This window comes from Oncorhynchus mykiss, chromosome 1 (assembly GCF_057628025.1).
Source record: "Oncorhynchus mykiss isolate SJ-2025 chromosome 1, ASM5762802v1, whole genome shotgun sequence".
Classification (NCBI taxonomy): domain Eukaryota; kingdom Metazoa; phylum Chordata; class Actinopteri; order Salmoniformes; family Salmonidae; genus Oncorhynchus; species Oncorhynchus mykiss.
This window is the reverse complement of record NC_143022.1, coordinates 28,629,964-28,654,388: the sequence shown is the minus strand read 5'-3', so window position 1 is coordinate 28,654,388 and position 24,425 is coordinate 28,629,964. Positions and strand designations below refer to the sequence as shown.

General features: G+C 44.4%; 1 protein-coding gene across 5 annotated transcripts in view; it reads right to left on the bottom strand.

Annotated features, from left to right (window-relative positions):
* Positions 1-2,645: 2,645 nt before the first annotated feature.
* Positions 2,646-24,425, bottom strand: part of LOC110520111 (CMP-N-acetylneuraminate-beta-galactosamide-alpha-2,3-sialyltransferase 2) — a 38,755-nt gene continuing 16,975 nt past the window's right edge. Inside the window, exons 2-8 of one of the 5 annotated variants that reach the window (XM_090218742.1) lie at positions 13,986-15,333; positions 13,065-13,889; positions 8,847-9,040; positions 8,211-8,390; positions 6,585-6,630; positions 6,322-6,441; positions 3,625-6,222 (exon numbers count right to left, since the gene is read on the bottom strand). In XM_090218742.1, the coding sequence (XP_090074868.1) occupies positions 6,049-6,222; positions 6,322-6,441; positions 6,585-6,630; positions 8,211-8,390; positions 8,847-9,040; positions 13,065-13,478 (1,128 nt within the window). In that variant the 5' untranslated portion in view covers positions 13,479-13,889; positions 13,986-15,333 and the 3' untranslated portion in view covers positions 3,625-6,048. Of the gene's footprint in view, positions 6,223-6,321; positions 6,442-6,584; positions 6,784-8,210; positions 8,391-8,846; positions 9,041-13,064; positions 15,334-24,425 lie in introns of all 5 variants that reach the window. The other 4 variants (XR_016491408.1, XM_021597170.3, XM_090218711.1 and 1 more) reach the window with 4 other exon arrangements.

The window sequence follows — 24,425 nt, the reverse complement described above, 5'->3', positions numbered from 1 at the left end:
GGGTCCAGCTCTCAGCTAAGCCGAGACCAGGGGGTGTGTATAATGTACGGTAATGTGTGTGGGTCCAGCTCTCAGCCAAGCCGAGACCAGGGGGTGTGTATAATGTACGGTAATGTGTGTGGGTCCAGCTCTCAGCCAAGCCGAGACCAGGGGGTGTGTATAATGTACGGTGTGTGTGTGTGGGTCCAGCTCTCAGCCAAGCCGAGACCAGGGGGTGTGTATAATGTACGGTAATGTGTGTGGGTCCAGCTCTCAGCCAAGCCGAGACCAGGGGGTGTGTATAATGTACGGTAATGTGTGGTCTAAATCAGGGAAAAGAAGCCATTTGAATCCCTCAGAATGTGCACGTGTAAGAGACATGACTAACAAACAGTAAGATTTGAATAGCACATGCAGGTATTTATAGTAGGTGTGTGAATGTGCATGACTACCAACACTTAAGATAGCACTGTACTGTAGCTGAGGTTTATGGTGCACTACAGGAAAGGTACTGTATGTCCAACAATGGGAAAAGGCACGCAAGCATGGACGTGTGTGTTGTCACATGGCTGTAAATACAGTGCCTTGCGAAAGTATTCGGCCCCCTTGAACTTTGCGACCTTTTGCCACATTTCAGGCTTCAAACATAAAGATATAAAACTGTAAAACTGCTCTCCATCCAACCTCACTGAGCTCGAGCTGTTTTGCAAGGAGGAATGGGAAAAAAATTCAGTCTCTCGATGTGCAAAACTGATAGAGACATACCCCAAGCGACTTACAGCTGTAATCGCAGCAAAAGGTGGCGCTACAAAGTATTAACCTAAGGGGGCTGAATAATTTTGCACGCCCAATTTTTCAGTTTTTGATTTGTTAAAAAAGTTTGAAATATCCAATAAATGTCGTTCCACTTCATGATTGTGTCCCACTTGTTGTTGATTCTTCACAAAAAAAATACAGTTTTATATCTTTATGTTTGAAGCCTGAAATGTGGCAAAGGGTCGCAAATTCAAGGGGGCCGAATACTTTCGCAAGGCACTGTAATTGATATGTGTCTTTGTTATGAGGGCTCTTCCTGAAAATCAAACTAAGAGAATCACATTTCTTTCTTTAGCTCTCGCTCACACACACACGCATGCACAACAATGGCTGGGATGGTCATGGAATTTTGGATGACGGCTATTGGTCAGCCAAATGACCACGGTCAACCGGCCGACCCATCTTCAGTCAGCTATTCTTTTTTTTCAGAGTTCCTAAACTCTTACTAGCAGTCGGTTTAGTTATGTTTAGCCATATTACTCTCAGCTATCAAGTGGTCATCATTAGACTCAGAAAGAGGCAGCCTTCAGTTTGTCCTATGCATGCATAATGTCTGGGCTTCAGAGTGATGCAGTTTCCCTTAACAGGCAGAAGGAGGCAGCAGGCCATCTTAGTTAGGGCTCTTTTTACTCAGTCTTATTCTTAGTGGTATTATCTTGAATTTACCAAGAACATTGTGTGAACCCGTGTATGTGTGGGAGAGTGTGTATGTACCCGTGTATGTGTGGGAGAGTGTGTGTGTGTACCCGTGTATGTGTGGGAGAGTGTGTATGTACCCGTGTATGTGTGGGAGAGTGTGTGTGTACCCGTGTATGTGTGGGAGAGTGTGTGTGTACCTGTGTATGTGTGGGAGAGTGTGTGTGTACCCGTGTATGTGTGGGAGAGTGTGTATGTACCCGTGTATGTGTGGGAGAGTGTGTGTGTGTACCCGTGTATGTGTGGGAGAGTGTGTGTGTACCCGTGTATGTGTGGGAGAGTGTGTATGTACCCGTGTATGTGTGGGAGAGTGTGTGTGTACCCGTGTATGTGTGGGAGAGTGTGTGTGTACCCGTGTATGTGTGGGAGAGTGTGTGTGTACCCGTGTATGTGTGGGAGAGTGTGTGTGTACCTGTGTATGTGTGGGAGAGTGTGTGTGTACCCGTGTATGTGTGGGAGAGTGTGTGTGTACCCGTGTATGTGTGGGAGAGTGTGTGTGTACCCGTGTATGTGTGGGAGAGTGTGTATGTACCTTCAGAAAGTATTCACACCGCTGGACTTTTTCCACAGTTTGTTGTGTTACGGGCTGAATTTAAAATGTATTACATTTGGATTTGTCACTGGCCTAAACACAATAAATACCCCAAAATATAAAAGTGGAATGACGTTTTCTGATATTTTTAGAAATGAATAAAAAATGTAAAGCTGAAATGTTTTGAGTCAATAAGTATACAACCCCTTTGTTATGGCAAGCCTAAATAAGTTCAGAAGTTAAAATGTGAGTCACGAGTCACATAAAACAGTAAGTTGCATGGACTCTGTGTGCAATAACTGTTTAACATGATGTTTGAACGACTACCTCATCTCTGTACCCCACACATACAAGTATCTGTAAGCTACCTCAGTTGAGGAGTGAATTTAAAAAAAGATTCAACCATAAAGACCAGGGAGGTTTTCCAAAGCCTCGCAAAGAAGGGCACCTATTGGTAGATGGGTAAAAAATAAAAGAAAGAAAAGGCATTGAATATCCCTTTGTGGTGAACTTATTAATTATACTTTGGATGGTGTATCAATACACCCAGTCACTACAAAGACACAAGCGTCCTTCCTAACTCAGTTTCCGGAGAGGAAGGAAACCACTCAGGGATCTCACCATGAGGCTAGTTACAGAGTTTAATGGCTGTGACAGGAGAAAACTGAGGATGGAGCAACAACATTGTAGTTACTCTACAATACGAACCTAAATGGCAGAGTGAAAAGAAGGAATCCTGTACAGAATGTTCCAAAACATGCACCCTGTTTACAACAAGGCACTGAAGTAATACTGAAAATAATTTGGCAAAGCAATTCCCTTTTTGTCCTGAATACAAAGTATTATGTTTCGAGCAAATCCAACACGTCACTGAGCACCACTCTTCATATTTTCAAGCATAGTGGTGGCTGCATCACGTCATAGGTTTGCTTGTTGTCAGCAAAGACTAGGGAGATTATAGGATGAAAAGAAACAGAATAGAGCTAAGCACATGCAAAATCCTATAGAAAAAAACAGGTTCAGTCTGCTTTCCAAAAGACACTGGGACAAATTCACCTTTTAGCAGGACAATAACATGGCTGCGTGAGTGGCACAGCGGTCTAAGGCACTGCATCTCAGTGCAAGATGTGTCGCAACAGTCCCTGGTTCAGATCCAGTCTGTATCACATCTGGCCGTGATTGGGAGTCCCATAGGGCAGAACACAACTGACCCAGTGTCGTCCGGGGTAGGAATTTGTTCTTAACTGACTTGCCTAGTTAAATAATGGTTATATATATATATTTTCAAATAACCTAAAACACAAGGCCAAATATACACTGGAGTTTCTTACCAAGACGACATTGAATGTTCCGGAGTGGCGTAGTTACAGTTTTGACTTAATTCGGCTTGAAAATCTATGGCAAGACTTAAAAATGGCTGTCTAGCTATGATCAACAAGCAACTTAACAGAGCTTGAAGAATTGAAAAAATATTAATGTGCAAATATTGTACAATACAGATGCGCAAAACTCTTAGAGACGTACCCAGAAAGACTCACAGCTGTAATCCCTGCAAAAGGTGATTCTAACATGTATTGACTCAGGGGTGTGAATACTTATGTAAATTAGATATTTCTATTTCATTTACAATTAATTTGAAAAAATATCTAAAAACATGTTTTCACCTTGTCATTATGGGCTATTGTGTGTAGATTGGTGAAAAAAAAATCCATTTTGAATTCAGGCTGCAATACTTTCTGAAGGCACTGTACAGTATATACAGCAAAAAAGTATTTAGTCAGCCACCAATTGGGCAAGGTAATTTTCATCATAGGTACACTTCAACTATGACAGACAAAATGAGAAAAAAAAAATCAAGAAAATCACATTGTAGGATTTTAATGAATTTATTTGCAAATTATTGTGGAAAATAAGTATTTGGTCTCCTACAAACAAGCAAGATTTCTGGCTCTCACAGACCTGTAACTTCTTCTTTAAGAGGCTCCTCTGTCCTCCACTCGTTACCTGTATTAATGGAACCTGTTTGAACTTGTTATCAGTATAAAAGACACCTGTCCACAACCTCAAACAGTCACACTCCAAACTCCACTATGGCCAAGACCAAAGAGCTGTCAAAGGACACCAGAAACAAAATTGTAGACCTGCACCAGGCTGGGAAGACTGAATCTGCAATAGGTAAGCAGCTTGGTTTGAAGAAATCAACTGTGGGAGCAATTATTAGGAAATGGAAGACATACAAGACCACTGATAATCTCCCTCGATCTGGGGCTCCACGCAAGATCTCACCCCGTGAGGTCAAAATGATCACAAGAACGGTGAGCAAAAATCCCAGAACCACACGGGGGGACCTAGTGAATGACCTGCAGAGAGCTGGGACCAAAGTAACAAAGCCTACCATCAGTAACCCACTATGCCGCCAGGGACTCAAATCCTGCAGTGCCAGACGTGTTCCCCTGCTTAAGCCAGTACATGTCCAGGACCGTCTGAAGTTTGCTAGAGAGCATTTGGATGATCCAGAACAAGATTGGGAGAATGTCATATGGTCAGATGAAACCAAAATATAACTTTTTGGTAAAAACTCAACTAGTCGTGTTTGGAGGACAAAGAATGCTGATCCGTGTAAAGGAAAGAATGAATGGGGCCATGTATCGTGAGATTTTGAGTGAAAACCTCCTTCCATCAGCAAGGGCATTGAAGATGAAACGTGGCTGGGTCTTTCAGCATGACAATGATCCCAAACACACTGCCCAGGCAACGAAGGAGTGGCTCCGTAAGAAGCATTTCAAGGTCCTGGAGTGGCCTAGCCAGTCTCCAGATCTCAACTCCATAGAAAATCTTTGGAGGGAGTTGAAAGTCCGTGTTGCCCAGAAACAGCCCCAAAACATCACTGCTCTAGAGGAGATCTGCATGGAGGAATGGGCCAAAATACGAGCAACAGTGTGTGAAAACCTTGTGAAGACTTACAGAAAACGTTTGACCTCTGTCATTGCCAACAAAGGGTATATAACAAAGTATTGAGATAAACTTTTGTTATTGACCAAATACTTATTTTCCACCATCATTTGCAAATAAATTCATTAAAAATGATTTTCTGGATTTAAAAAAACATTTTTGTCTGTCATAGTTGAAGTGTACCTGTGATGAAAATTACAGGCCTCTCTCATCTTTTTAAGTGGGAGAACTTACACAATTGGTGGCTGACTAAATACTTTTTTGCCCCACTGTATGTGTGAATGAGTGAGTGGTTTTAGTCTTATCTGTATGTCAGCTTGTGTTTGTGTCTGCTTGTGTTGTTGACTGTGCGTAAGCCTCTCCCCAATTAACCTAATCAGCAGTATGATTAGTCACTTAAAATGGTTAACACAAATAAAACGGTTAATACCGTATATGTGGTCAAATCGCTGTGGGCTGTACATACCTTCAAGATGATAGTCATGTAATTACAACAGGAACTCTTATTTTGAAGTAGCCTCTGGGCTTGAAAGCATGTAAACCTCAACTACCTATTGCTCCTAGCACCATGCAGGTGTGGCTAGCGAGAGGGCTTTAGCAGCAGCTCTGCAGGTGGGTGTGGACATGGCAGGGATAGCTCAGTGACCGTCACTGGTTGTCATGGTATTTACGGTGGGGGCGACAGAGTGGGAGGGGACTGAGTCTCTGGGCGTGAGACCCCCAAGGCGTGTGATGACTCAACCCCCAATGGCTGAGCAAGAGGGGGGGATTGTGGATGGGACTGGTTCACAGGTCCATACAGTGGCTAGGACAGACTTATCTGCCCCCTCTATAGTTCTGTCGGAGGTAGTAGGCCTGTTGGGGGCAGAGTGTAATCACATGTAGTTCGACCCAAAACCACCATCATCTTACCACAATGGGAACATGATTAGCAGGCATTGTATAATGTACTGTTTTGGATCCCTCTCTATGCAAAGCACAAAGAAGCAGGTGACAACATCAAAAAGCCTTGTGGTGATGGGTGTTCTAGTGTTCCTGTAAACCTGTCCAGCCCACCACACCTTCAGCCCTCGTCACTTTCCTGGGAAGATGGTGATCTTGCCAGCCTTAACCAGCGAGTCAATGATCAGGGCCTCATAATCTGCATCATGCACCCCTGTTTTCCGGAACTCTCCAGAGTAGCGGTTCTGCTCCCAATAGTGGTGCCAGTTGCCTCGACTGTCAGCGCCAAAGCCAAACACATTCACCTGGAATACAAGATAACGTTTTAAAACAGGCAGAGAGACTGGCCGAGAGACATGTCTGTATTGGGTGTTTGTGTGAAAGTATGTTAGCGAGGTCCTCACCTCGTCACACACGTGCAGAGCGAAGAACAGGACCAGCATGCCTGTGGAAGGGTAGCGTCCATGGTGCCTGGTCCAGCGGTCATGGATGTACTTGAAGAAGGCTGGGTTGAAGATCTGAGCCTGGGGAGATTAGATAGCAGCACAGTGTACCATGCTGGGTTTACCAATGATATTGGAGACAGACATATTTATTTACAATTCTGCACTATTGAACAAATACATGACAAAGGTTGGATGGAGAGATTATAAATATAGATTAGCACCTTGTCCTTGTCCACCCGTAGAAACTGCTTCACAGGGGCGTAGGTACTGAAGGAGAGAGAGATAAAGGGAGAGCGAAAGAGTCTTAGCACACTTTTATCCTTTCATTTCTAAATTGCTGTGAAATGATTGACTGATTCACAGATGGCACGCCGTTCCTTTTTCCACAGAGAGAGTGCTCTGTTGATGATGTGCTCTGACCTGGAATGGGATGAGAGAGAAAGACAGAGAGCGCAGCGTGTGAAGATGTGATTGTGAAGCCAGCAGTTCACTTTGAACGTGAGCATTTTCTGAGCTAAACTGACCAAGACGCAACTCCAACAACAACAACATAAATCCTCACACAATTCTGCCCCCCCCCCAAAAATGACAATTTCTCTCAACCAGGGGCATAAGGTCTTTTTAGGCGAGCGATTTCGCCCTGTGATAAGCAGTGCCCACTTTGTCAAAGGCAGGGGCACAAAATATTTTGCTTGTCCAATCCCAGCGCGCCTCTCCAAGGTGCTGTTGGAGAGACGCAACACTGCGGAGCTCCACCAACGTTCTGTCAAGAAAATAATCTAACATAAATCATGTAGCAGATATAGGATATGGTAGAAAGAGTGTGTGGACTTCTCTGTAGGCTACTGGCTGGAGATAAAATGACAAAGAGATGTAGAGATGGACCCTTATTTACATCATGCAGGTTTCTCAAATCATATAGCCAAACCTAAATGGTACTCAATCAAAATGAAAAAATGTGCTGTCATGTTAACAAACAACATATCCCAAAAACAGAACAGATCAAAGTAGAATGGACAACATGGATGGACAATCACAACCATCGTCATGATCATTGGTTTCAAGTTTGTATCGGTACATTTTTGACAAGCTGATCGTAGCGAAAAAGAGAATACTTCTGCATTTCCTGCTGTATAAACACGTTGCAAATAGGCTCACGATAAGTTCTGATAAAGTTGGGTAGCTGATATTCAGAGCTTAAATAGACAAATTGATTAGTCACAGGAATCAGGACTAATAAAGCCAATGCAGCAGCTGGTTTTACAAATGGTGGGACTACCACATGGACGGGCATTCATACAATTCCATTTTGGGGCCACACATTAGGCTACATCCCATTAAGCACAAGCCAACGTCTTTTGGACATTGTTTTGGGGGTATTTTACAAACGGTAGGCTTACCACATAGATGGGCATTCATAAAATGTAATGTCAGGCAACACTGTCGGGTGCACCTCAGTAAACACAGACTGATGCCGATTGTCTTTTGGACAATCTTTTTTTGGTGCAGTCCGGACCGGCCCTGATTTCCACATCCGGTACGGGCCAAATCTGAACCAATCATAGACGTTGAAAATACGTAATTTATAGACCTTCATTCAGAACCAAAAATGAGCCTGACTTCAACATCTGAAAAGTTAAAACAAGTATTCTAAACATACGTAAAAAATATACTTTCAACATTCATTCAGAACCTAAATTGAATCTTTTAGTTGTCTTTTCAACATCATTTTGCTTACTGGGACTTTTTAAAGTCTAGCAGCATTTTTTGGTCTAGCTTAGGGCTGCAGAACAACAAGGACCGGAACTGAATGGACTGCGTGTATGTGCTGGCAGTTTTGTTCTCACAAGCGAATCTGTCCAGTGGAGAGTGCGCTGGTGATCCACAGCAGGTCCAGGGTCTTGAAGGGCACCAGGACGAAGCTGACATTGGCTGCCAGGTTCTTGGCACTCTCTGGGTACATGAAGTGGTGGGTGGTGTGGCTGCCTGCATCCTCCTCATAGCCCAGCGTGGGCGCCAGATTGATCCTGACAGACACAGGTAATCAGACCATGCTGGGAGCAGCTCCAATGACAGACAAACACACAAACAGAGGGATATCAAGACATCTCAACAAGACTTGCCTAGTTAAATACAAATCTCTCTCTCTCTCTAGAATAACTGTAAAGACCCTACAGTAGCATTATAGCACAACACATAATATAACTTACCAGCTACTAAACAGATGAACATAACCTATGTTGTAAACCCCCTCAACTACTAAACAGATGAACCTAACCTGTTCTAAACCCCCTCAACTACTAAACAGATGAACATAACCTATGTTGTAAACCCCCTCAACTACTAAACAGATGAACCTAACCTGTTCTAAACCCCCTCAACTACTAAACAGATGAACATAACCTATGTTGTAAACCCCCTCAACTACTAAACAGATGAACATAACCTGTTGTAAACCCCCTGTCTCTTCCTCCCTCCCTCACCTCATGATGTAGTTGTGGCTGTCTATGGTGGGTCCGTAACCGGCCCCACGCATGTTGCCAGAGTTCCCCACCACGGCACAGCGCAGGCAGCGGGCGGGGTCCCAGGAGCCATAGGGGGAGCGGCCAGGGATCACCTGGAACAGCCGCAGCAGTACTTGCTGGATAGTGTGGGGCTTGAACTGAGGTTGCAGCATCTACAAGCAGGGGGCGACAGAGAGGCCACACAGTCAGGAGAGCAGTACAGGGGGACTGGGAGAGTACCATAGACTTTCTCTCATTCCTCCTACAGGATGTCAAAAGAGGGCAGAGGGGTAGGTTTTAGTGTCCTAGTGACTCATGGAAAAGAGAAGAGGTTACAACATATTTAAATGGAGGTGAAAAGAGTCTGTTTTTCAAGTCTTTGCTATAGGAGCACATGCAAACCTCCCAACCCTCAAACAAAACAGTTCCATCAGGCTATCGGCACCAACCTTTAAATACCTCTCTCTCACACAGCTCTCTCTCTCACACACAGCTCTCTCTCACACACAGCTCTCTCTCTCTCTCTCTCTCTCACACAGCTCTCTCTCACACACACACGGCACTCTCTCTCTCTCACACAGCGCTCTCTCTCTCTCACACACGGCGCTCTCTCTCTCTCACACACAGCGCTCTCTCTCTCTCACACACACGGCGCTCTCTCTCTCACACACACACGGCGCTCTCTCTCACACACACACACGGCGCTCTCTCTCACACACACACACGGCGCTCTCTCTCTCACACACGGCGCTCTCTCTCTCACACACGGCACTCTCACACACACACAGCGCACTCTCTCACACACACAGCGCACTCTCTCTCTCTCTCTCACACAGCGCACTCTCTCGCTCTCTCACACACACACACACAGCGCACTCTCTCTCTCTCTCTCTCTCTCTCTCACACACAGCACTCTCTCACACACAGCACACTCACACACAGCACACTCTCACACACACAGCACTCACACACACACAGCACTCACACACACACACAGCACTCTCACACACAGCACTTTCTCTCTCACACATACAACACTTTCTCTCTCACACATACAGCACTTTCTCTCTCACACATACCACTCTCTCTCACACATACCACTCTCTCTCACACACATACCACTCTCTCTCACACACATACCACTCTCTCTCTCTCACACATACCACTCTCTCTCTCTCACACATACCACTCTCTCTCTCTCACACATACCACTCTCTCTCTCTCTCTCTCACACATACCACTCTCTCTCTCTCACACATACCACTCTCTCTCTCTCACACATACCACTCTCTCTCTCTCTCACACATACAACACTTTCTCTCTCACACATACAGCACTTTCTCTCTCTCACACATACCACTCTCTCTCTCTCACACATACCACTCTCTCTCTCACACACATACCACTCTCTCTCACACACATACCACTCACTCTCACACACACACCACTCTCTCTCTCTCACACATACCACTCTCTCTCTCTCTCTCTCACACATACCACTCTCTCTCTCTCACACATACCACTCTCTCTCTCTCACACATACCACTCTCTCTCTCTCACACATACCACTCTCTCTCTCACACATACCACTCTCTCTCTCTCTCACACATACCACTCTCTCTCTCTCACACATACCACTCTCTCTCTCTCACACATACAACTCTCTCTCTCTCACACACATACCACTCTCTCTCTCTCTCACACATACCACTCTCTCTCTCTCTCACACATACCACTCTCTCTCTCTCTCACACATACCACTCTCTCTCTCTCACACACACCTCTCTCTCACACACACACACCTCCCTCTCTCTCACACACACACCTCCCTCTCTCTCACACACACACCTCCCTCTCTCTCACACACACACACCTCCCTCTCTCTCACACACACACCTCCCTCTCTCTCACACACACACCTCCCTCTCTCTCACACACACATCTCCCTCTCTCTCTCACACACACCTCCCTCTCTCTCTCACACACACCTCCCTCTCTCTCTCACACACACCTCCCTCTCTCTCACACACACCTCCCTCTCTCACACACACACCTCCCTCTCTCTCACACACACCTCCCTCTCTCTCACACACACCTCCCTCTCTCTCACACACACCTCCCTCTCTCTCACACACACCTCCCTCTCTCACACACACACACCTCCCGCTCTCTCACACACACACACCTCCCGCTCTCTCACACACACCTCCCTCTCTCTCACACACACCTCCCTCTCTCTCACACACACCTCCCTCTCTCTCACACACACCTCCCTCTCTCTCACACACACCTCCCTCTCTCTCACACACACCTCCCTCTCTCTCACACACACCTCCCTCTCTCTCACACACACCTCCCTCTCTCACACACACACCTCCCTCTCTCTCACACACACCTCCCTCTCTCTCACACACACCTCCCTCTCTCTCACACACACCTCCCTCTCTCACACACACCTCCCGCTCTCTCACACACACCTCCCTCTCTCTCACACACACCTCCCTCTCTCTCACACACACCTCCCTCTCTCTCACACACACCTCCCTCTCTCTCACACACACCTCCCTCTCTCTCACACACACCTCCCTCTCTCTCACACACACACCTCCCTCTCTCTCACATACACCTCCCTCTCTCTCACACACCTCCCTCTCTTTCTCTCTCCCTCTAAGTTTCCCCTGCATGACCTCTCCCCAATGCTCCCTCTCTTTCCTTTACTCTGTCTTGCTCCCTCCCCCTCCAGCACTTGGAACAGCACACCGGCTTTCTGCAGGGTCACGAATTATTGGCAGATGTTCAGTGAGCACTGCTGCTGCCAAACAGTGTCTTTACTGCTCTGCTCTACTCCTGCTCTGCTCCATTGTAGAGAAACTATGACATGCTCTTCATTGCTCAACAACCTTGACCATATACTAGGTATTATGTACTAACCAACTCAACAGTGCAGACTCGACTTAACTCTTCGAGAAATCCATTAACCCTAATCTATGCACTCTTTCACCTTTCCTGTGCACCTACCTCATTAGCTCCTCTCTCTAATCTCATCCTTTCACCAGCTCATTTACTTAACACCACTTAGTAGCTTGGCACTAAACTGGTCTGCCTCTGTTTGCAATCACCTAATTATCGAGTAGGATATATACTGAACAAAAACATTCATGTAACATGCTACAATTTCAAAGACTGAGTTACAGTTCATATAAGGAAATCAGTCAATTTAAACCAATTAATTAGGCCATCATCTATGGATTTCACATGTCTGGCCAGTTACACATGGGCTGCGGTTGTGAGGCCGATTGGATGTACTGCCAATTTCTCTAAAACAACTGTGTTGCATCACAACCATCCATCTACATAGGGACTTATGGTAGAGAAATTAACATGAAATTCTCTGGCAACAGCTCTGGTGGACATTCCTGCAGTCAGCATGCCAATTCCACACTCCCTCAAAACTTGAGACATCTGTGGCATTGTGTTGTGTGACAAAACTGCACATTTTAGAGTGGCCCTTTATTGTCCCCAGCACAAGGTGCACCTGTGTAATGATCATGATGTTTAATCAGCTTCTTGATATGCCACACCTGTCAGGTGGATGTATTATCTTGGCAAAGGAGAAATGCTCACTAACAGGGATGTAAACAAATTTGCGCACAACATTTGAGAGAAATAAGCTTTTAATGCATATGGGCTCTTTCATTTCAGCTCATGGAAAATGGGACCAACACTTTACATTTTTGCGTTTATATTTTTGTTCAGAATATATAAAGCAAGGCCAGGAACTCGAGGATGTGACACTAAATAAGTTAAACTTCTGACCAAACACAAACTAATTTAGTTTTCTAAAAATGGTACTTCTCACAGGTCAGCATCTTTCTCTCACACGTCTTCTACTTCAGTGTTCACGTCTGTTAAGAATATCAGCCTCTTTAAGCTACGTAATCACCTAGGCGTGCTTTCCTGTCTGTAATTCAAACAGACTTACAGGGAATATTTTTCCACTGGACCTCTACAGCTTTGTCTGACTTGTTCATTTCAATATTCAGACATTACTCAATGTCCTCTTTAACAGACACATCATGTGCTTGCCTTCCTTTAATGTGATTGGCAGAGCTGCTCTCATTCTTTCCAGGGAGAGCAGAAGAATAGAGGATGGTAAAATGAAGTAAAACATAGAAGCTGTTCAGCTGGATCACTTACCACCCACCAGTAGTAGACGTCTGAAGGCAGCTGGATGTTGTCCCGTGTCCACACGGGGGAGATGTCCGGGTCGTAGTTCTCATCAAACCAGTCCGACACCCCAGGGTCCCCCACACAGCGGGGACAGGCACATGTCTTCTGCTGCTGGGTGCTCTCCAGTGGGCCCAGCTGGTGGACACCAGAGTAGTTGGGCACTAGTTTTACTCGGCTGGACTTTTCCCACCCGGGGGGCTCCAGGTAGGGCAGGCCAACGCCCCCCCTCAGAGAGATGGAGAAGAAGAGGGAGGTGAGAAAGACAAGGCCCAGGGAGCCCAGCAGAACCCACACCCTCAATGAGCACCGCATGCCCCCTCCGCCGGCCCTGGCCCCTGCCATTCGACCACCCCTCTCCACGCTGGTCCCGCCTGTCAACATGGGCCTCAGCTCCCCTGATCTTTGGACCCTCACCCCTCCAGGGCTGCCCCACACCCAGCCCCAGTGCCCCTCCCGGTGCTGGGTGACGGAGGGCACCCGGCCCCCCCAATTCCATGCGCTGTTTCCTGCCACCGTCCCCACCCTGCTGGCCTCAGCTCCACTCAGTGTGCTGGCTGGCTCACGCTGGCTCAGAGAGAACACTCTCCCAGCGCCACAGACAGAGAGAGGGAGAGCCGCTGCTCCACAGAGAGTCTCTCAGTGTCTCACACTAAACAGTTTGTCAGAGAGTCTGTGTCTGTTGCTTCTCCCCACTCTCCGTCTCTCCGCACGCAGCTGCCGCTCTTCACACCCACCAGCCCGGCTCTTCACTCCCTGCACTGCTCCAGTCCTGGATGGGAGCTCCAGCAGTGCCTGCACATACAAAACTCTGATGAACTCTGCACAAATTGTACACTGCTAGAGTCTGAGAAACTGTCAGAGCTTATCACGCTGTGTTAGCAGTCCCACCTATAGTGATATCCATAGTAAAAGTCAGGTAGCGAGTCATTAGTGTCATCTCAGCCGTCCATGTGAGTAGCCCGCCCTGGTGTTTGGAGGTCCTCTGTCAAGTGCTGAAGCAGTCTTCTGAGTAGTATGCTCTAGCGGGCTAGACGGGAGAAGGAGGGTAAAAGGCGGCGGCGACTGCAGGCAGGCTGGCATGAAAGAAGCTCCATCGAGTCTCTAGTCAACCTGAACAAATAACACGTCTCCTCCTCTCCCTCCCTCTTCTCACTTCTCTGCCCGTCTCGCGCGAGCTTGATTTTTTTTCTGTCAGAAGATCCACTTTGGAGTTTCTGAGACTTGCAGAAAGAGCAGAGCTACTCAGGACTTTGTGTTCTCCTCCGCTAGAACGTAGGGCCAGGTGTCCTGTAGTCTAGTTGTCATAGAGGCTGTGAGTGGTGTGTGTCTCTGTGTGGCAGACTGAGCATCTACCAGCCCTTCAGATGCTCTGCATCCACGTTCTGTCTGTCTGTCTGGGGGAGGAGCTCTCTGGACATGTCAAGTCTGATTGACAGGAGAATATGGGCACAAATATTCATCGCAGTGTGGCCTCAAAAAGTCTGCGCGACCATCAGAATTCCAGTGCTCTTCAGTCAGAGAAAAAGCAATACTGTAAAAGCTCCTAAAGTAATCAAAACATTCTGGCCGTAATGACAAAGAGGATTGCCACAGAGTCTTAAGAAAAGTAGATACGAGGACCTTAAAAGGGCTTACCAATGAATGCCCTGAAAGGAACTGAGGCTATGAGTGACTGGATTGAAAAAAGACAAATCAATCAGAAGAAAAAATCCCATCTGGCACTGAACATCAAACAGGACAAGAGGGAAGGGGGGCTCAGCAGCTGTCCAGCAGTGGAGATTCTTTGTATAATTGTGTGTGAGTGTATGTGAGGCTGGGCCACTGCCTGCCAGTAGCTGTAGGGTTTAATTGAATTCTGCTGTGTAGTGTTGGTGGAAGTGCAGGCTTTGTCAGGATGATGTGCCCTGACCTGCTGCTCTCCCTAATCTGTAATCTCAGCAATGCAGTCGCCTGCCCACCACATTATCCACTCTCTTCCCTCTCTCTGCCAGCCAGATGCTAACCTTCCGCCCAGTGTCGCTCCAGTGCCCTGCAAAGTGGTGCAGTCCTGCTGTTAGACAGTCCTTGTCTGTGTGTGTGTCCACCTCTCGATCCCTGACACAAAGACAGCCTCACAGGGGAACTGAGGAGCAGATAGACACCGTAGCCCCTGTAGCTCCTGCTCCCTATCTGCTTGTTTCCAGGTCCCTGTCCTCCTGAGACACCAACACACCGCTGTTCAGAAAGTGGTGGACAGCTGGAGGAGAGAGAGGAGATAATATAAGTGAGGGTGTGATTCAACAGACTGGGCATTTATAACACACAGGCATCATGGCATTCCCGGCAATAGAGATACTGACATTTACCTGGGTTTTTGACTTCATGACAGTGTTTGATTTGAAAGCTTTTGTGTCGTTCAAGTTATTGTGTCTGCTGTAAAGAACGCTCCCTTGTCTGAGCCCCTCTCGGCATTTACTCTTTCCTTGGTCTTTATATTCAAAACAAACCCCAAACCTCTTGAAAAATTAGATGAATCATGCCTACCCTACCAGAATAGCACAGAATAATGATGCTCATCAGACTTTACATTTGTGGTTTGGTGCTTGTCAAGTCTGTTCAGCTACCACATACCCAAACACAAACAACCCAAAACAAAACAAAGCCCCATTCATTAGGAGCATATCTAATTGAACAGAATTAGAGTTTATTATATCTCAGTATAGCAGCCTCTTCATCTCCCTTATTCCCCTGCCTCAGCCAAAAACCACTTTCCATCTCTACTGCTAAATGCATTTTGTGACTTCGTCTATCCTCCCAAACACCTCATCTCGCTCTCTCTCTCTCTCCGGGCCAGTCTCTGAGGGAAGAACAGGGGATGTGCTTCTATCTTTGGGCCTCTGTGGGGACCTAAGCTTACAGATGAAAGGAGACAGAGTATCTGCAGCAGGGCCAAAGCACTGGGTTGACAAAGACCAGACATGACATGTAGAAAGAAAGGGACAATCAACAAATAATGTTACACAATGACTGGACCATAATACATTGGCGCTGAAAACCACATCTGAATGCAGCTCTCCAACTCTCAGGCCACAGTGTAGGTAGGGCCCTACGTAGATGGATGGTTGTGATGGAACGCCTGTTGTAAATACATGTTGGAGTCATTGGTAATGGATGGACCAGTCATATACATATAATCTCTCATTCTAGTTCAGTAGGATCAGTGTTTGTACTCTTTTAACTATGCCCCCCAATGAAAAACGTGCTTGCTTTCACCAAAGAGGAGACTTCAGGTTTCCATGGCTACATACTAGACTCTGTGCGATTGTCCAGAGACGCGTGTTACTCTCACTGAATCAGATTTACAGAAAGGCGTATATACAGGAAAGACTGTTGGTCCACAAACATTTCAATGTTTACAAAATGGGCCAGCCTGGACTTGCCAAAATGCTTCCAAAACACATGGGAACCATCCCAAAAAAAGACAGAACAACATCATACAGCACACACAAATACTTAGGAAGAAGAGATCAGTAAAATGCACAATAGCAAAATAGCTAAACATGTGGTCATATGGCAGGATGCTGCTGAAGGATGCTGCCTCAGCTTCAGATTAAATGATGGGCACTGTGATTATATGTGTGGGGGTACCGCTAAAGCGTCGATAATGCCACGATAATGATTTTTGTCACCAATTAGAACATTTTTACGTTACATATTCACCAGCAAGCGTTGCATTTGTTCCTTGAAGCTGCAGAGCCCACGTAAGTGGGACAAGAATCGGACAAGAAAGAGGGATGGTCAGAGCGAGAGATTGAAAGAAGGAGTGTGGGAGTTGGAGGGAGATACAAGAGAGAGGATTGAGACTTAAGTGATTGCTACCTGTAGAGATACGCTATCTATCTTCACTGTGACAGGAACATAGAGTACCAGCAACAAGCACAGGCACTGATCTCCTACAGGGCCAGCTCGCAGGCACAGCTTTGAAACTGAACAAAATGGCTCTCCACCCCATGGCAAATGGGTAGAACTGCAGGAAATGTACTTTAAAACTTGAATTATTCTCAAATGTTTTGAATGCAATGTGCCCCCCAACCAAATCTCATTTAGGGCTCCAAAAAGGCTAGGGCGGCCCTGATCCCCTATTTGAATATGTGAAGAAAAGCATAATCATGTTGGGGAGAGAGTTATCCTAGTGACAATCTGGCTTACACTCTTGCAGTGTATGCATGGATCATCTTGACCACAGAGATGATCTTTTCTAATCAAATTCACTGACGTCAATCTAAATATCTCAAAGCTGGAAAAGCCAACAGACAAGCACACATTGGCGGATGAGATGGACACGCTCTAAAAACAAGCATAGCCATATGAGAAGTCCAGGAGTGACCTCACCCACGTATCTTCCATTAGCCAACACTTCTATAAACACACATGTATGCAAGAACACATGTGCAGCATGCTCACAACCACACACACATTAAGACTTTGTTCCATCTCTGTCCTGATTGTCTACACAGGGTTGTGGGGGGTTGGAGGGGTGAGGGCCTCACAGCTGGCTGCCATGGCAATGTAGCAAAATGTAGAAAAAGATATCCATGGACAAGACTGCGTAGCCACCTTAAGAAAGTGCATGCATTACAGGCTCTATCAATCAGTGGAGGCTGCTGAGGGGAGGACAGCTCATAATAATGTCTGGAACAGAGTGAAGGGAATGGCATCAAACACATGGAAACTATGTGTTTGATGTATTTGATACCATTCCACTTATTTCCCTCCGGCCATTAACACAATGGCTGTCCTCCCCAATTATGTTGCCACAGACCGCATGTGCTATCAATCAATCAATCAATCAAATGTATTTATAAAACCCTTTTTACATCAGCAAATGTCACAAAGTGCTTATACAGAAACCCAGTCTAAAACCCCTAAAACTCCATCCATAATGGATGCCTTATTCTGTGGACTGAGACTTTACGATGCAGCCACAATGCAGCAAACAAGTGTTTGCTTGCCTCTGTCGATTAATCTGAACAAAATACACAGATTTTCAATGGTTGGACCGAGAGGCCTATTCAAATTTCATGTTTAATGGATTAAAGCATTTAAGCGTTATCAAATCAAATTTCATTTGACACGTGCCGAATACAACAGGTGTAGGTAGACCTTACAGCGAAATGCTTACCTGTCTGTCAAAGACTTTCGGAGGGGACTGGACCTGGGGCTTTCCTTAAGGAAATCAATGTGAAATAACTGACTGACTTTTCATGGCTACCTACATGACTGCTATGGGGTGGTAGCATTTAAGCAGGTTACCTTCGTTTTCTTGGGCAGAAGGACTATGGTGGTCTGCTTGAAACATAACATACTCGGTCAGGGAGCGGTCTGTTTTGAGCCCCATATTTTAGCAACAACAAATAAAACAAAACCCAACATTTTTTTTGGGGGGGGGGGGGCTTGCCTGTTTTTGCATGTTATTTTGGCATTAATACGTGTCACATATCTGTTTCCAAACAATGTAAAAAATATACACTACCATTCAAAAGTTTGGGGTCACTTAGAAATGTCCCTGTTTTTTAAAGAAAAACACATTTTTTGTCCATTAAAATAACATCAAATTGATCAGAAATACAGTGTAGACCTTGTTAATGTTGTAAATGACTATTGTAGCTGGAAACGGCAGATTTTTTTATGGAATATCTACATAGGCGTACAGAGGCCCATTATCAGCAACCATCACTCCTGTGTTCCAGTGGCACGTTGTGTTAGCCTTTTAAAATGATAAACTTGGATTAGCTAATTGATCATTAGAATCGCCTTTTGCATTTATGTTAGCACAGCTGAAAACTGTTGGGCTGATTAAAGAAGCAATAAAACTGGCCTTCTTTAGACTAGTTGAATATCTGGAGCATCAGCATTTGTGGGTTTGATTACAGGCTATAAATATCCATAAACAAATAACTTTCTTCTGAAACTCGTCAGTCCATTCTTGTTCTGAGAAATGAAGGCTATTCCATTACAAGAAATTGCCAAGAAACTGAAGATCTCGTATAACGCTGTGTACTACTCCCTTCACAGAACAGTGCAAACTGGCACAAACCAGAATAGAAAGAGGAGTTGGAGGCCCCGGTGCACAACTGAGCAAGAGGACAAGTACATTAGAGTGTCTAGTTTGAGAAACAAGTCCTCAACTGGCAGCTTCATTAAATAGTACCCACAAAACACCAGTCTCAACGTCAACAGTGAAGAGGGGACGCTGGTCTTCTAGGCAGCGTTGCAAAGAAGAAAAAAAAGAAGAGTCCTTTAGGTGCCTTTTGGCAAACTCCAAGCAGGCTGTCATGTGCCTTTTACTGGAGCGGCTTCCATCTAGCCACTCTACCATAAAGGCCCGATTGGTGGAGTGCTGCAGAGATGGTTGTCCTTCTGTAAGGTTCTCCCATCTCCACAGAGGAACTCTGGAGCTCTGTCAGAGTGACCATCGTGTTATTGGTCACCTCCCTGACCAAGGCCCTTCTCCCACGATTCCACAGTTTGGCCAGGTGGCAAGCTCTAGGAAGACTCTTGGTGGTTCCAAACTTCTTTCATTTAAGAATGATGGAGGTCACTGTTTTTGAGGACCTTCAATGCTTGCGACATGTTTTGGTACCTTTCCCCAGATCAGTGCATTGATACAATCCTGTCTTGTAGCACTACGGCCAATTCCTTCCACCTCATTTTTGCCTTGACATGCATTGTCAACTGTGGGACCTTACACAGACAGGTGTGTGCCTTTCCAAATCATGTCCAATCAATTGAATTTCCAATCAAGTTGTAGAAACATCTCAAGGATGATCAATGAAAACACGATGCACCTGAGCTCAATTCCGAGTCTCATTGCAAAGGGTCAGAATACTTATGTAAATAAGATATTTGTTTTTAATTTTTAATACATTTGCAACATTTTCTAAAAACCTGTTTTTGTTTTGACATTATGGGTTATTGTGTGTTGTGATTGATGAGTAAACAATTTAATTTAATCCATTTTAGAATAAAGCTGTTACATCACAATATGTGGAAAAAGGGAAGGGGCCTGAATATTTCAGAATGCACAAGTGCATCAAAACCGAGATTGAAAGACTGAAAAACAGTTTCAATCTCCAGGCCATCAGACTCTTGAACAGCCATCACAACATCTCCTGTAGTAAGAGACAAAGATAAAGTCACAAAACTCACACACACACACCTCATACACTGTTTGTGGGTATCCGTACCTTGCCAACAGACAAAGAGCTGTGCATGGATCAGTAGTTCACCATTAAGGGTCTTAATGGGCTCGCTAACACTGTAATGATGTGTAATGAAACAACGTTTCTTTGGGACCATCAGATGCCATCAGGCGTCATCTTTAGGGAGGCCACCGGAACAAACCAGAAGACTCCTGTACTCACATATACACATATACCCATGCTCAAACACACGCACATACACACTCGACCTATTATGATTTTTCAACGCCGATACCGGAGGACCAGCAAAAGCCAATACCGATTAATCGGACGATTTTTTTAAATGTATTTATTTGTAATAATGACAATTACAACAATACTGAATGAACACTTATTTTAACTTAATATAATACATCAATAAAAATCAATTTAGCCTCAAATAAATAATGAAACATGTTCAAATTGGTTTAAATAATGCAAAAACAAAGTGTTGGAGAAGAAAGTAAAAGTGTAAGAATGTAAGAAAGCTAACGTTTAAGTTCCTTGCTCAGAACATGAGAACATATGAAAGCTGGTGGTTCCTTTTAACATGAGTCTTCAATATTCCCAGTTAAGAAGTTTTAGGTTGTAGTTATTATAGGAATTATAGGACTATTTCTCTCTATACCATTTGTATTTCATTAACCTTTGACTATTGGATGTTCTTATAGGCACTTTAGTATTGCCAGTGTAACAGAAAAGCTTCCGTCCCTCTCCTCTCTCCTCCCTGGGCTCGAACCAGGAACACATCGACAACAGCCACCCTCGAAGCAGCGTTACCCATGCAGAGCAAGGGGAACAACCACTCCAAGTCTCAGAGCGAGTGACGTTTGAAACGCTATTAGCACGCACCCCAAAAACTAACTAGCCATTTCACATCGGTTATACGAGCCTAATCTCGGGAGTTGATAGGCTTGAAGTCGTAAACAGTGCAATGCTTGACGCACAACGAAGAGCTGCTGGCAAAACGCAAGAAAGTGCTGTTTGAATGAATGCTTACGAGCCTGCTGCTTCCTACCATCGCTCAGTCAGACTGCTCTATCAAATCATAGACTTAGTTATAAAATAACACACAGAAATACGAGCCGTAGGTCATTAATATGGTCAAATCCGGAAACTATCATCTCGAAAACAAGACGTTTATTCTTTCAGTGAAATAAGGAACCGTTCCATATTTGATCTATGGGGTGGCATCCATTAGTCTAAATAGTCCTGTTAAATTCTGGCAAATTAGGCGGCCCAAACTGTTGCATATACACTGCGTGCAATAAACGCAAGAGAAGTGCCACAATTTCACCTGGTTAATATTGCCTGCTAACCTGGATTTCTTTTAGCTAAATATGCAGGTTTAAAAATATATACTTCTGTGTATTGATTTTTAAGAAAGGCATTGATGTTTATGGTTAGGTACACATTGGAGCAACGATACGCACCGCATCGATTATATGCAACACAGGACACGCTAGATAAACTAGTAATATCATCAACCATGTGTAGTTAACAAGTGATTATGATTGATTGATTGTTTTTTATAAGATAAGTTTAATACTAGCTAGCAACTTACCTTGACTTACTGCATTCGCGTAACAGGCACTCGTGGAGTGCAATGAGAGGCAGGTGGTTAGAGCGTTGGACTAGTTAACTGTAAGGTTGCAAGATTGAATCCCCCGAGCTGACAAAGTAAAAATCTGTCGTTCTGCCCCTGAACAAGGCAGTTAACCCACCGTTCCTAGGCCGTCATTGAAAATAAGAATGTGTTCTTAACTGACTTACCTAGTTAAATAAAGATTAAATAAAAGGTGTAATTTTTTTTAAAATACAGATTTCCGATTGTTCTGAAAACTTGAAATCGGCCTTAATTAATCGGCCATTCCGGATTAATCGGTCGACCTCGAATACACACAATCAATCAAGTCAAATTGATTTATAAAGCCCTTTTTATATCAGCCGATGTCACAACATGCTATACAGAAACCAAGCCTAAAACCCCAAACAGCAAGCAATGCAGATGCAATTCTGGCTGTGCCGGGGTTGAGATTATAACAGAACATGGCCATGATGTTCAAACGTTCATAGAATACCAGCAGGGTCAAATAATAATACTCACAGCCAAAGCTGTCCCATGTATAGAGACATGAACCCTTTCCACTCATGGGAATTGGCCTAAATGGATGAGGCTAAATGTAAATGTTTCTTACAGAAGGAATATGGTAAGCATATGCATAAGTATTAGGGCTATAACGGTACATGCATTCGTACCAAACCCTTCCATACGAGGACCTCGGTTTGGTACAAAAGTGTTCGGTACGAGGACCTTGGTTCGGTCTGCACTGTGAACCCGAATGAATATATAATAAAATATATTAAAAAAATATGCCTATGCTATGTTGTATGCCATTGCCTCGTGAGTAAATCTGAGTTGAAAAAACATTGTAGGCTATTCCTTTTTTACCATGCCAATATATCCTCCAAACACCGGCTTCGAGGGCATTATCACTTTCATACAACAGGTTACCAACATATTCAAATAATGATTTACATATTTTCATTAAAAACGTTATATTGTTGAATTTATTCATATTATTTCATCCTTCCACAAGATATAGTCCCGAGACAAATCTAGGGTTGCTACCCAAGCCGGCTGGTCGTCCGATCTATCGGTTCGGTTAAGCTAGTCAACAACGGCTAACTTACAGTCACGTCAAACAGTTCAGCCAGAATAACAGCAAAGTATCTGCATTTGTGTTTGTTTAAGCTGTTTTCTATTTATTTGGATACGTCCATAACAATGAGCTATGATGCGCGATTTTGCCTGGAATAGACAATGTGCTCTATTGTCAAGACACTGTTGATCTAAGGACATAGCCAACAACACAGCTAACACAATCACTTCAAACTGAAGCTGGAAAGACAGCAAACTAGCTGCATTTAGTTTCGTTTGACCTGTTTTCTATTGACTTTTCTTTGTATATATCCATAAAAACGATTCCAGCTGATTCATAATTTGGAGTGGCCCGACTCCCAACACGTTCATTACTATGGGACAACTGGAGATCGAATTTGGATATTGAAACAATGTTGCAAATGACGGAGAGACAGAGAGCAAAGTTTATACAAATCGCCACTGTTGAAATTTAAATGCCAATCTGAAAGAAATGGGAGATAATGGCTAGATGCTTTTCATAGTGGAGATCAGATATAAAAACTGCCTGGCTGGGCTGATGACAGTGGATTGCGCAGTGAGCTGTAACAAAGTAAATAGGCATTTCAACATCATAGCTTCAACCGGTGGTAATTTGTGGAAAAGACACAGGCTGGAATGCGGTTTTAACCAATCAGCATCCAGGATTAGACCCACCCATTGTATAATACAATCATAGACTCTCCTTGTGTAGCAAAGCAAATTAGGAGATTATCTAATTAATGGAAGATGGGATTAAAATTATTGAATAATTAAAAGTTAAATGAGAAGTATATGCTATAACGAACTAGAGCCCACATGTAGGATGCTATTTAATACTTTGAATGGAAGTGTTGTTATTTGTAACTGTAGGACAGTATAAAAGTGCATGCAGATTCAATTAGCTTAGCTAGATGGCTAGCTAATTTAGCTGGCTAGCTATCTAATTTAGCTGGCTAGCCATCTTAGAAGCCGGATGTATGTGGAGGTCCTGGGCTGGCATGGTTACACATAGTCTACAGTTCTGAGGCCGGTTGGACGTACTGCCAAATTCTCAAAAATTAAGTTGGAGGTGGCTTATGGTAGAGAAATGAACATTACATTCTCTGGTAACCGCTCTGGTGGACATTCCTGCAGTCAGCATGCCAATTGCACTCTCCCTCAAAACTTGAGACATCTGTAGCATGTTATTGTAAAAAAAATTGTATGACAAAACTGCACATTTTAGAGTGGCCTTTTATTGTCCCCAGCTCAAGGTGCACCTGTGTCATGATCATGATGATTATTCAGCTTTTTGATATGCCACACCAGTCAGGTGGATAGATTATCTAGGCAAAGAAGAAAGCCTAAAAATAACAGGGATGTAAACAAATGTGTGCACAAAATTTGACAGAAGTAAGCTTTTTTGTGCGTATGGAACATTTCTGT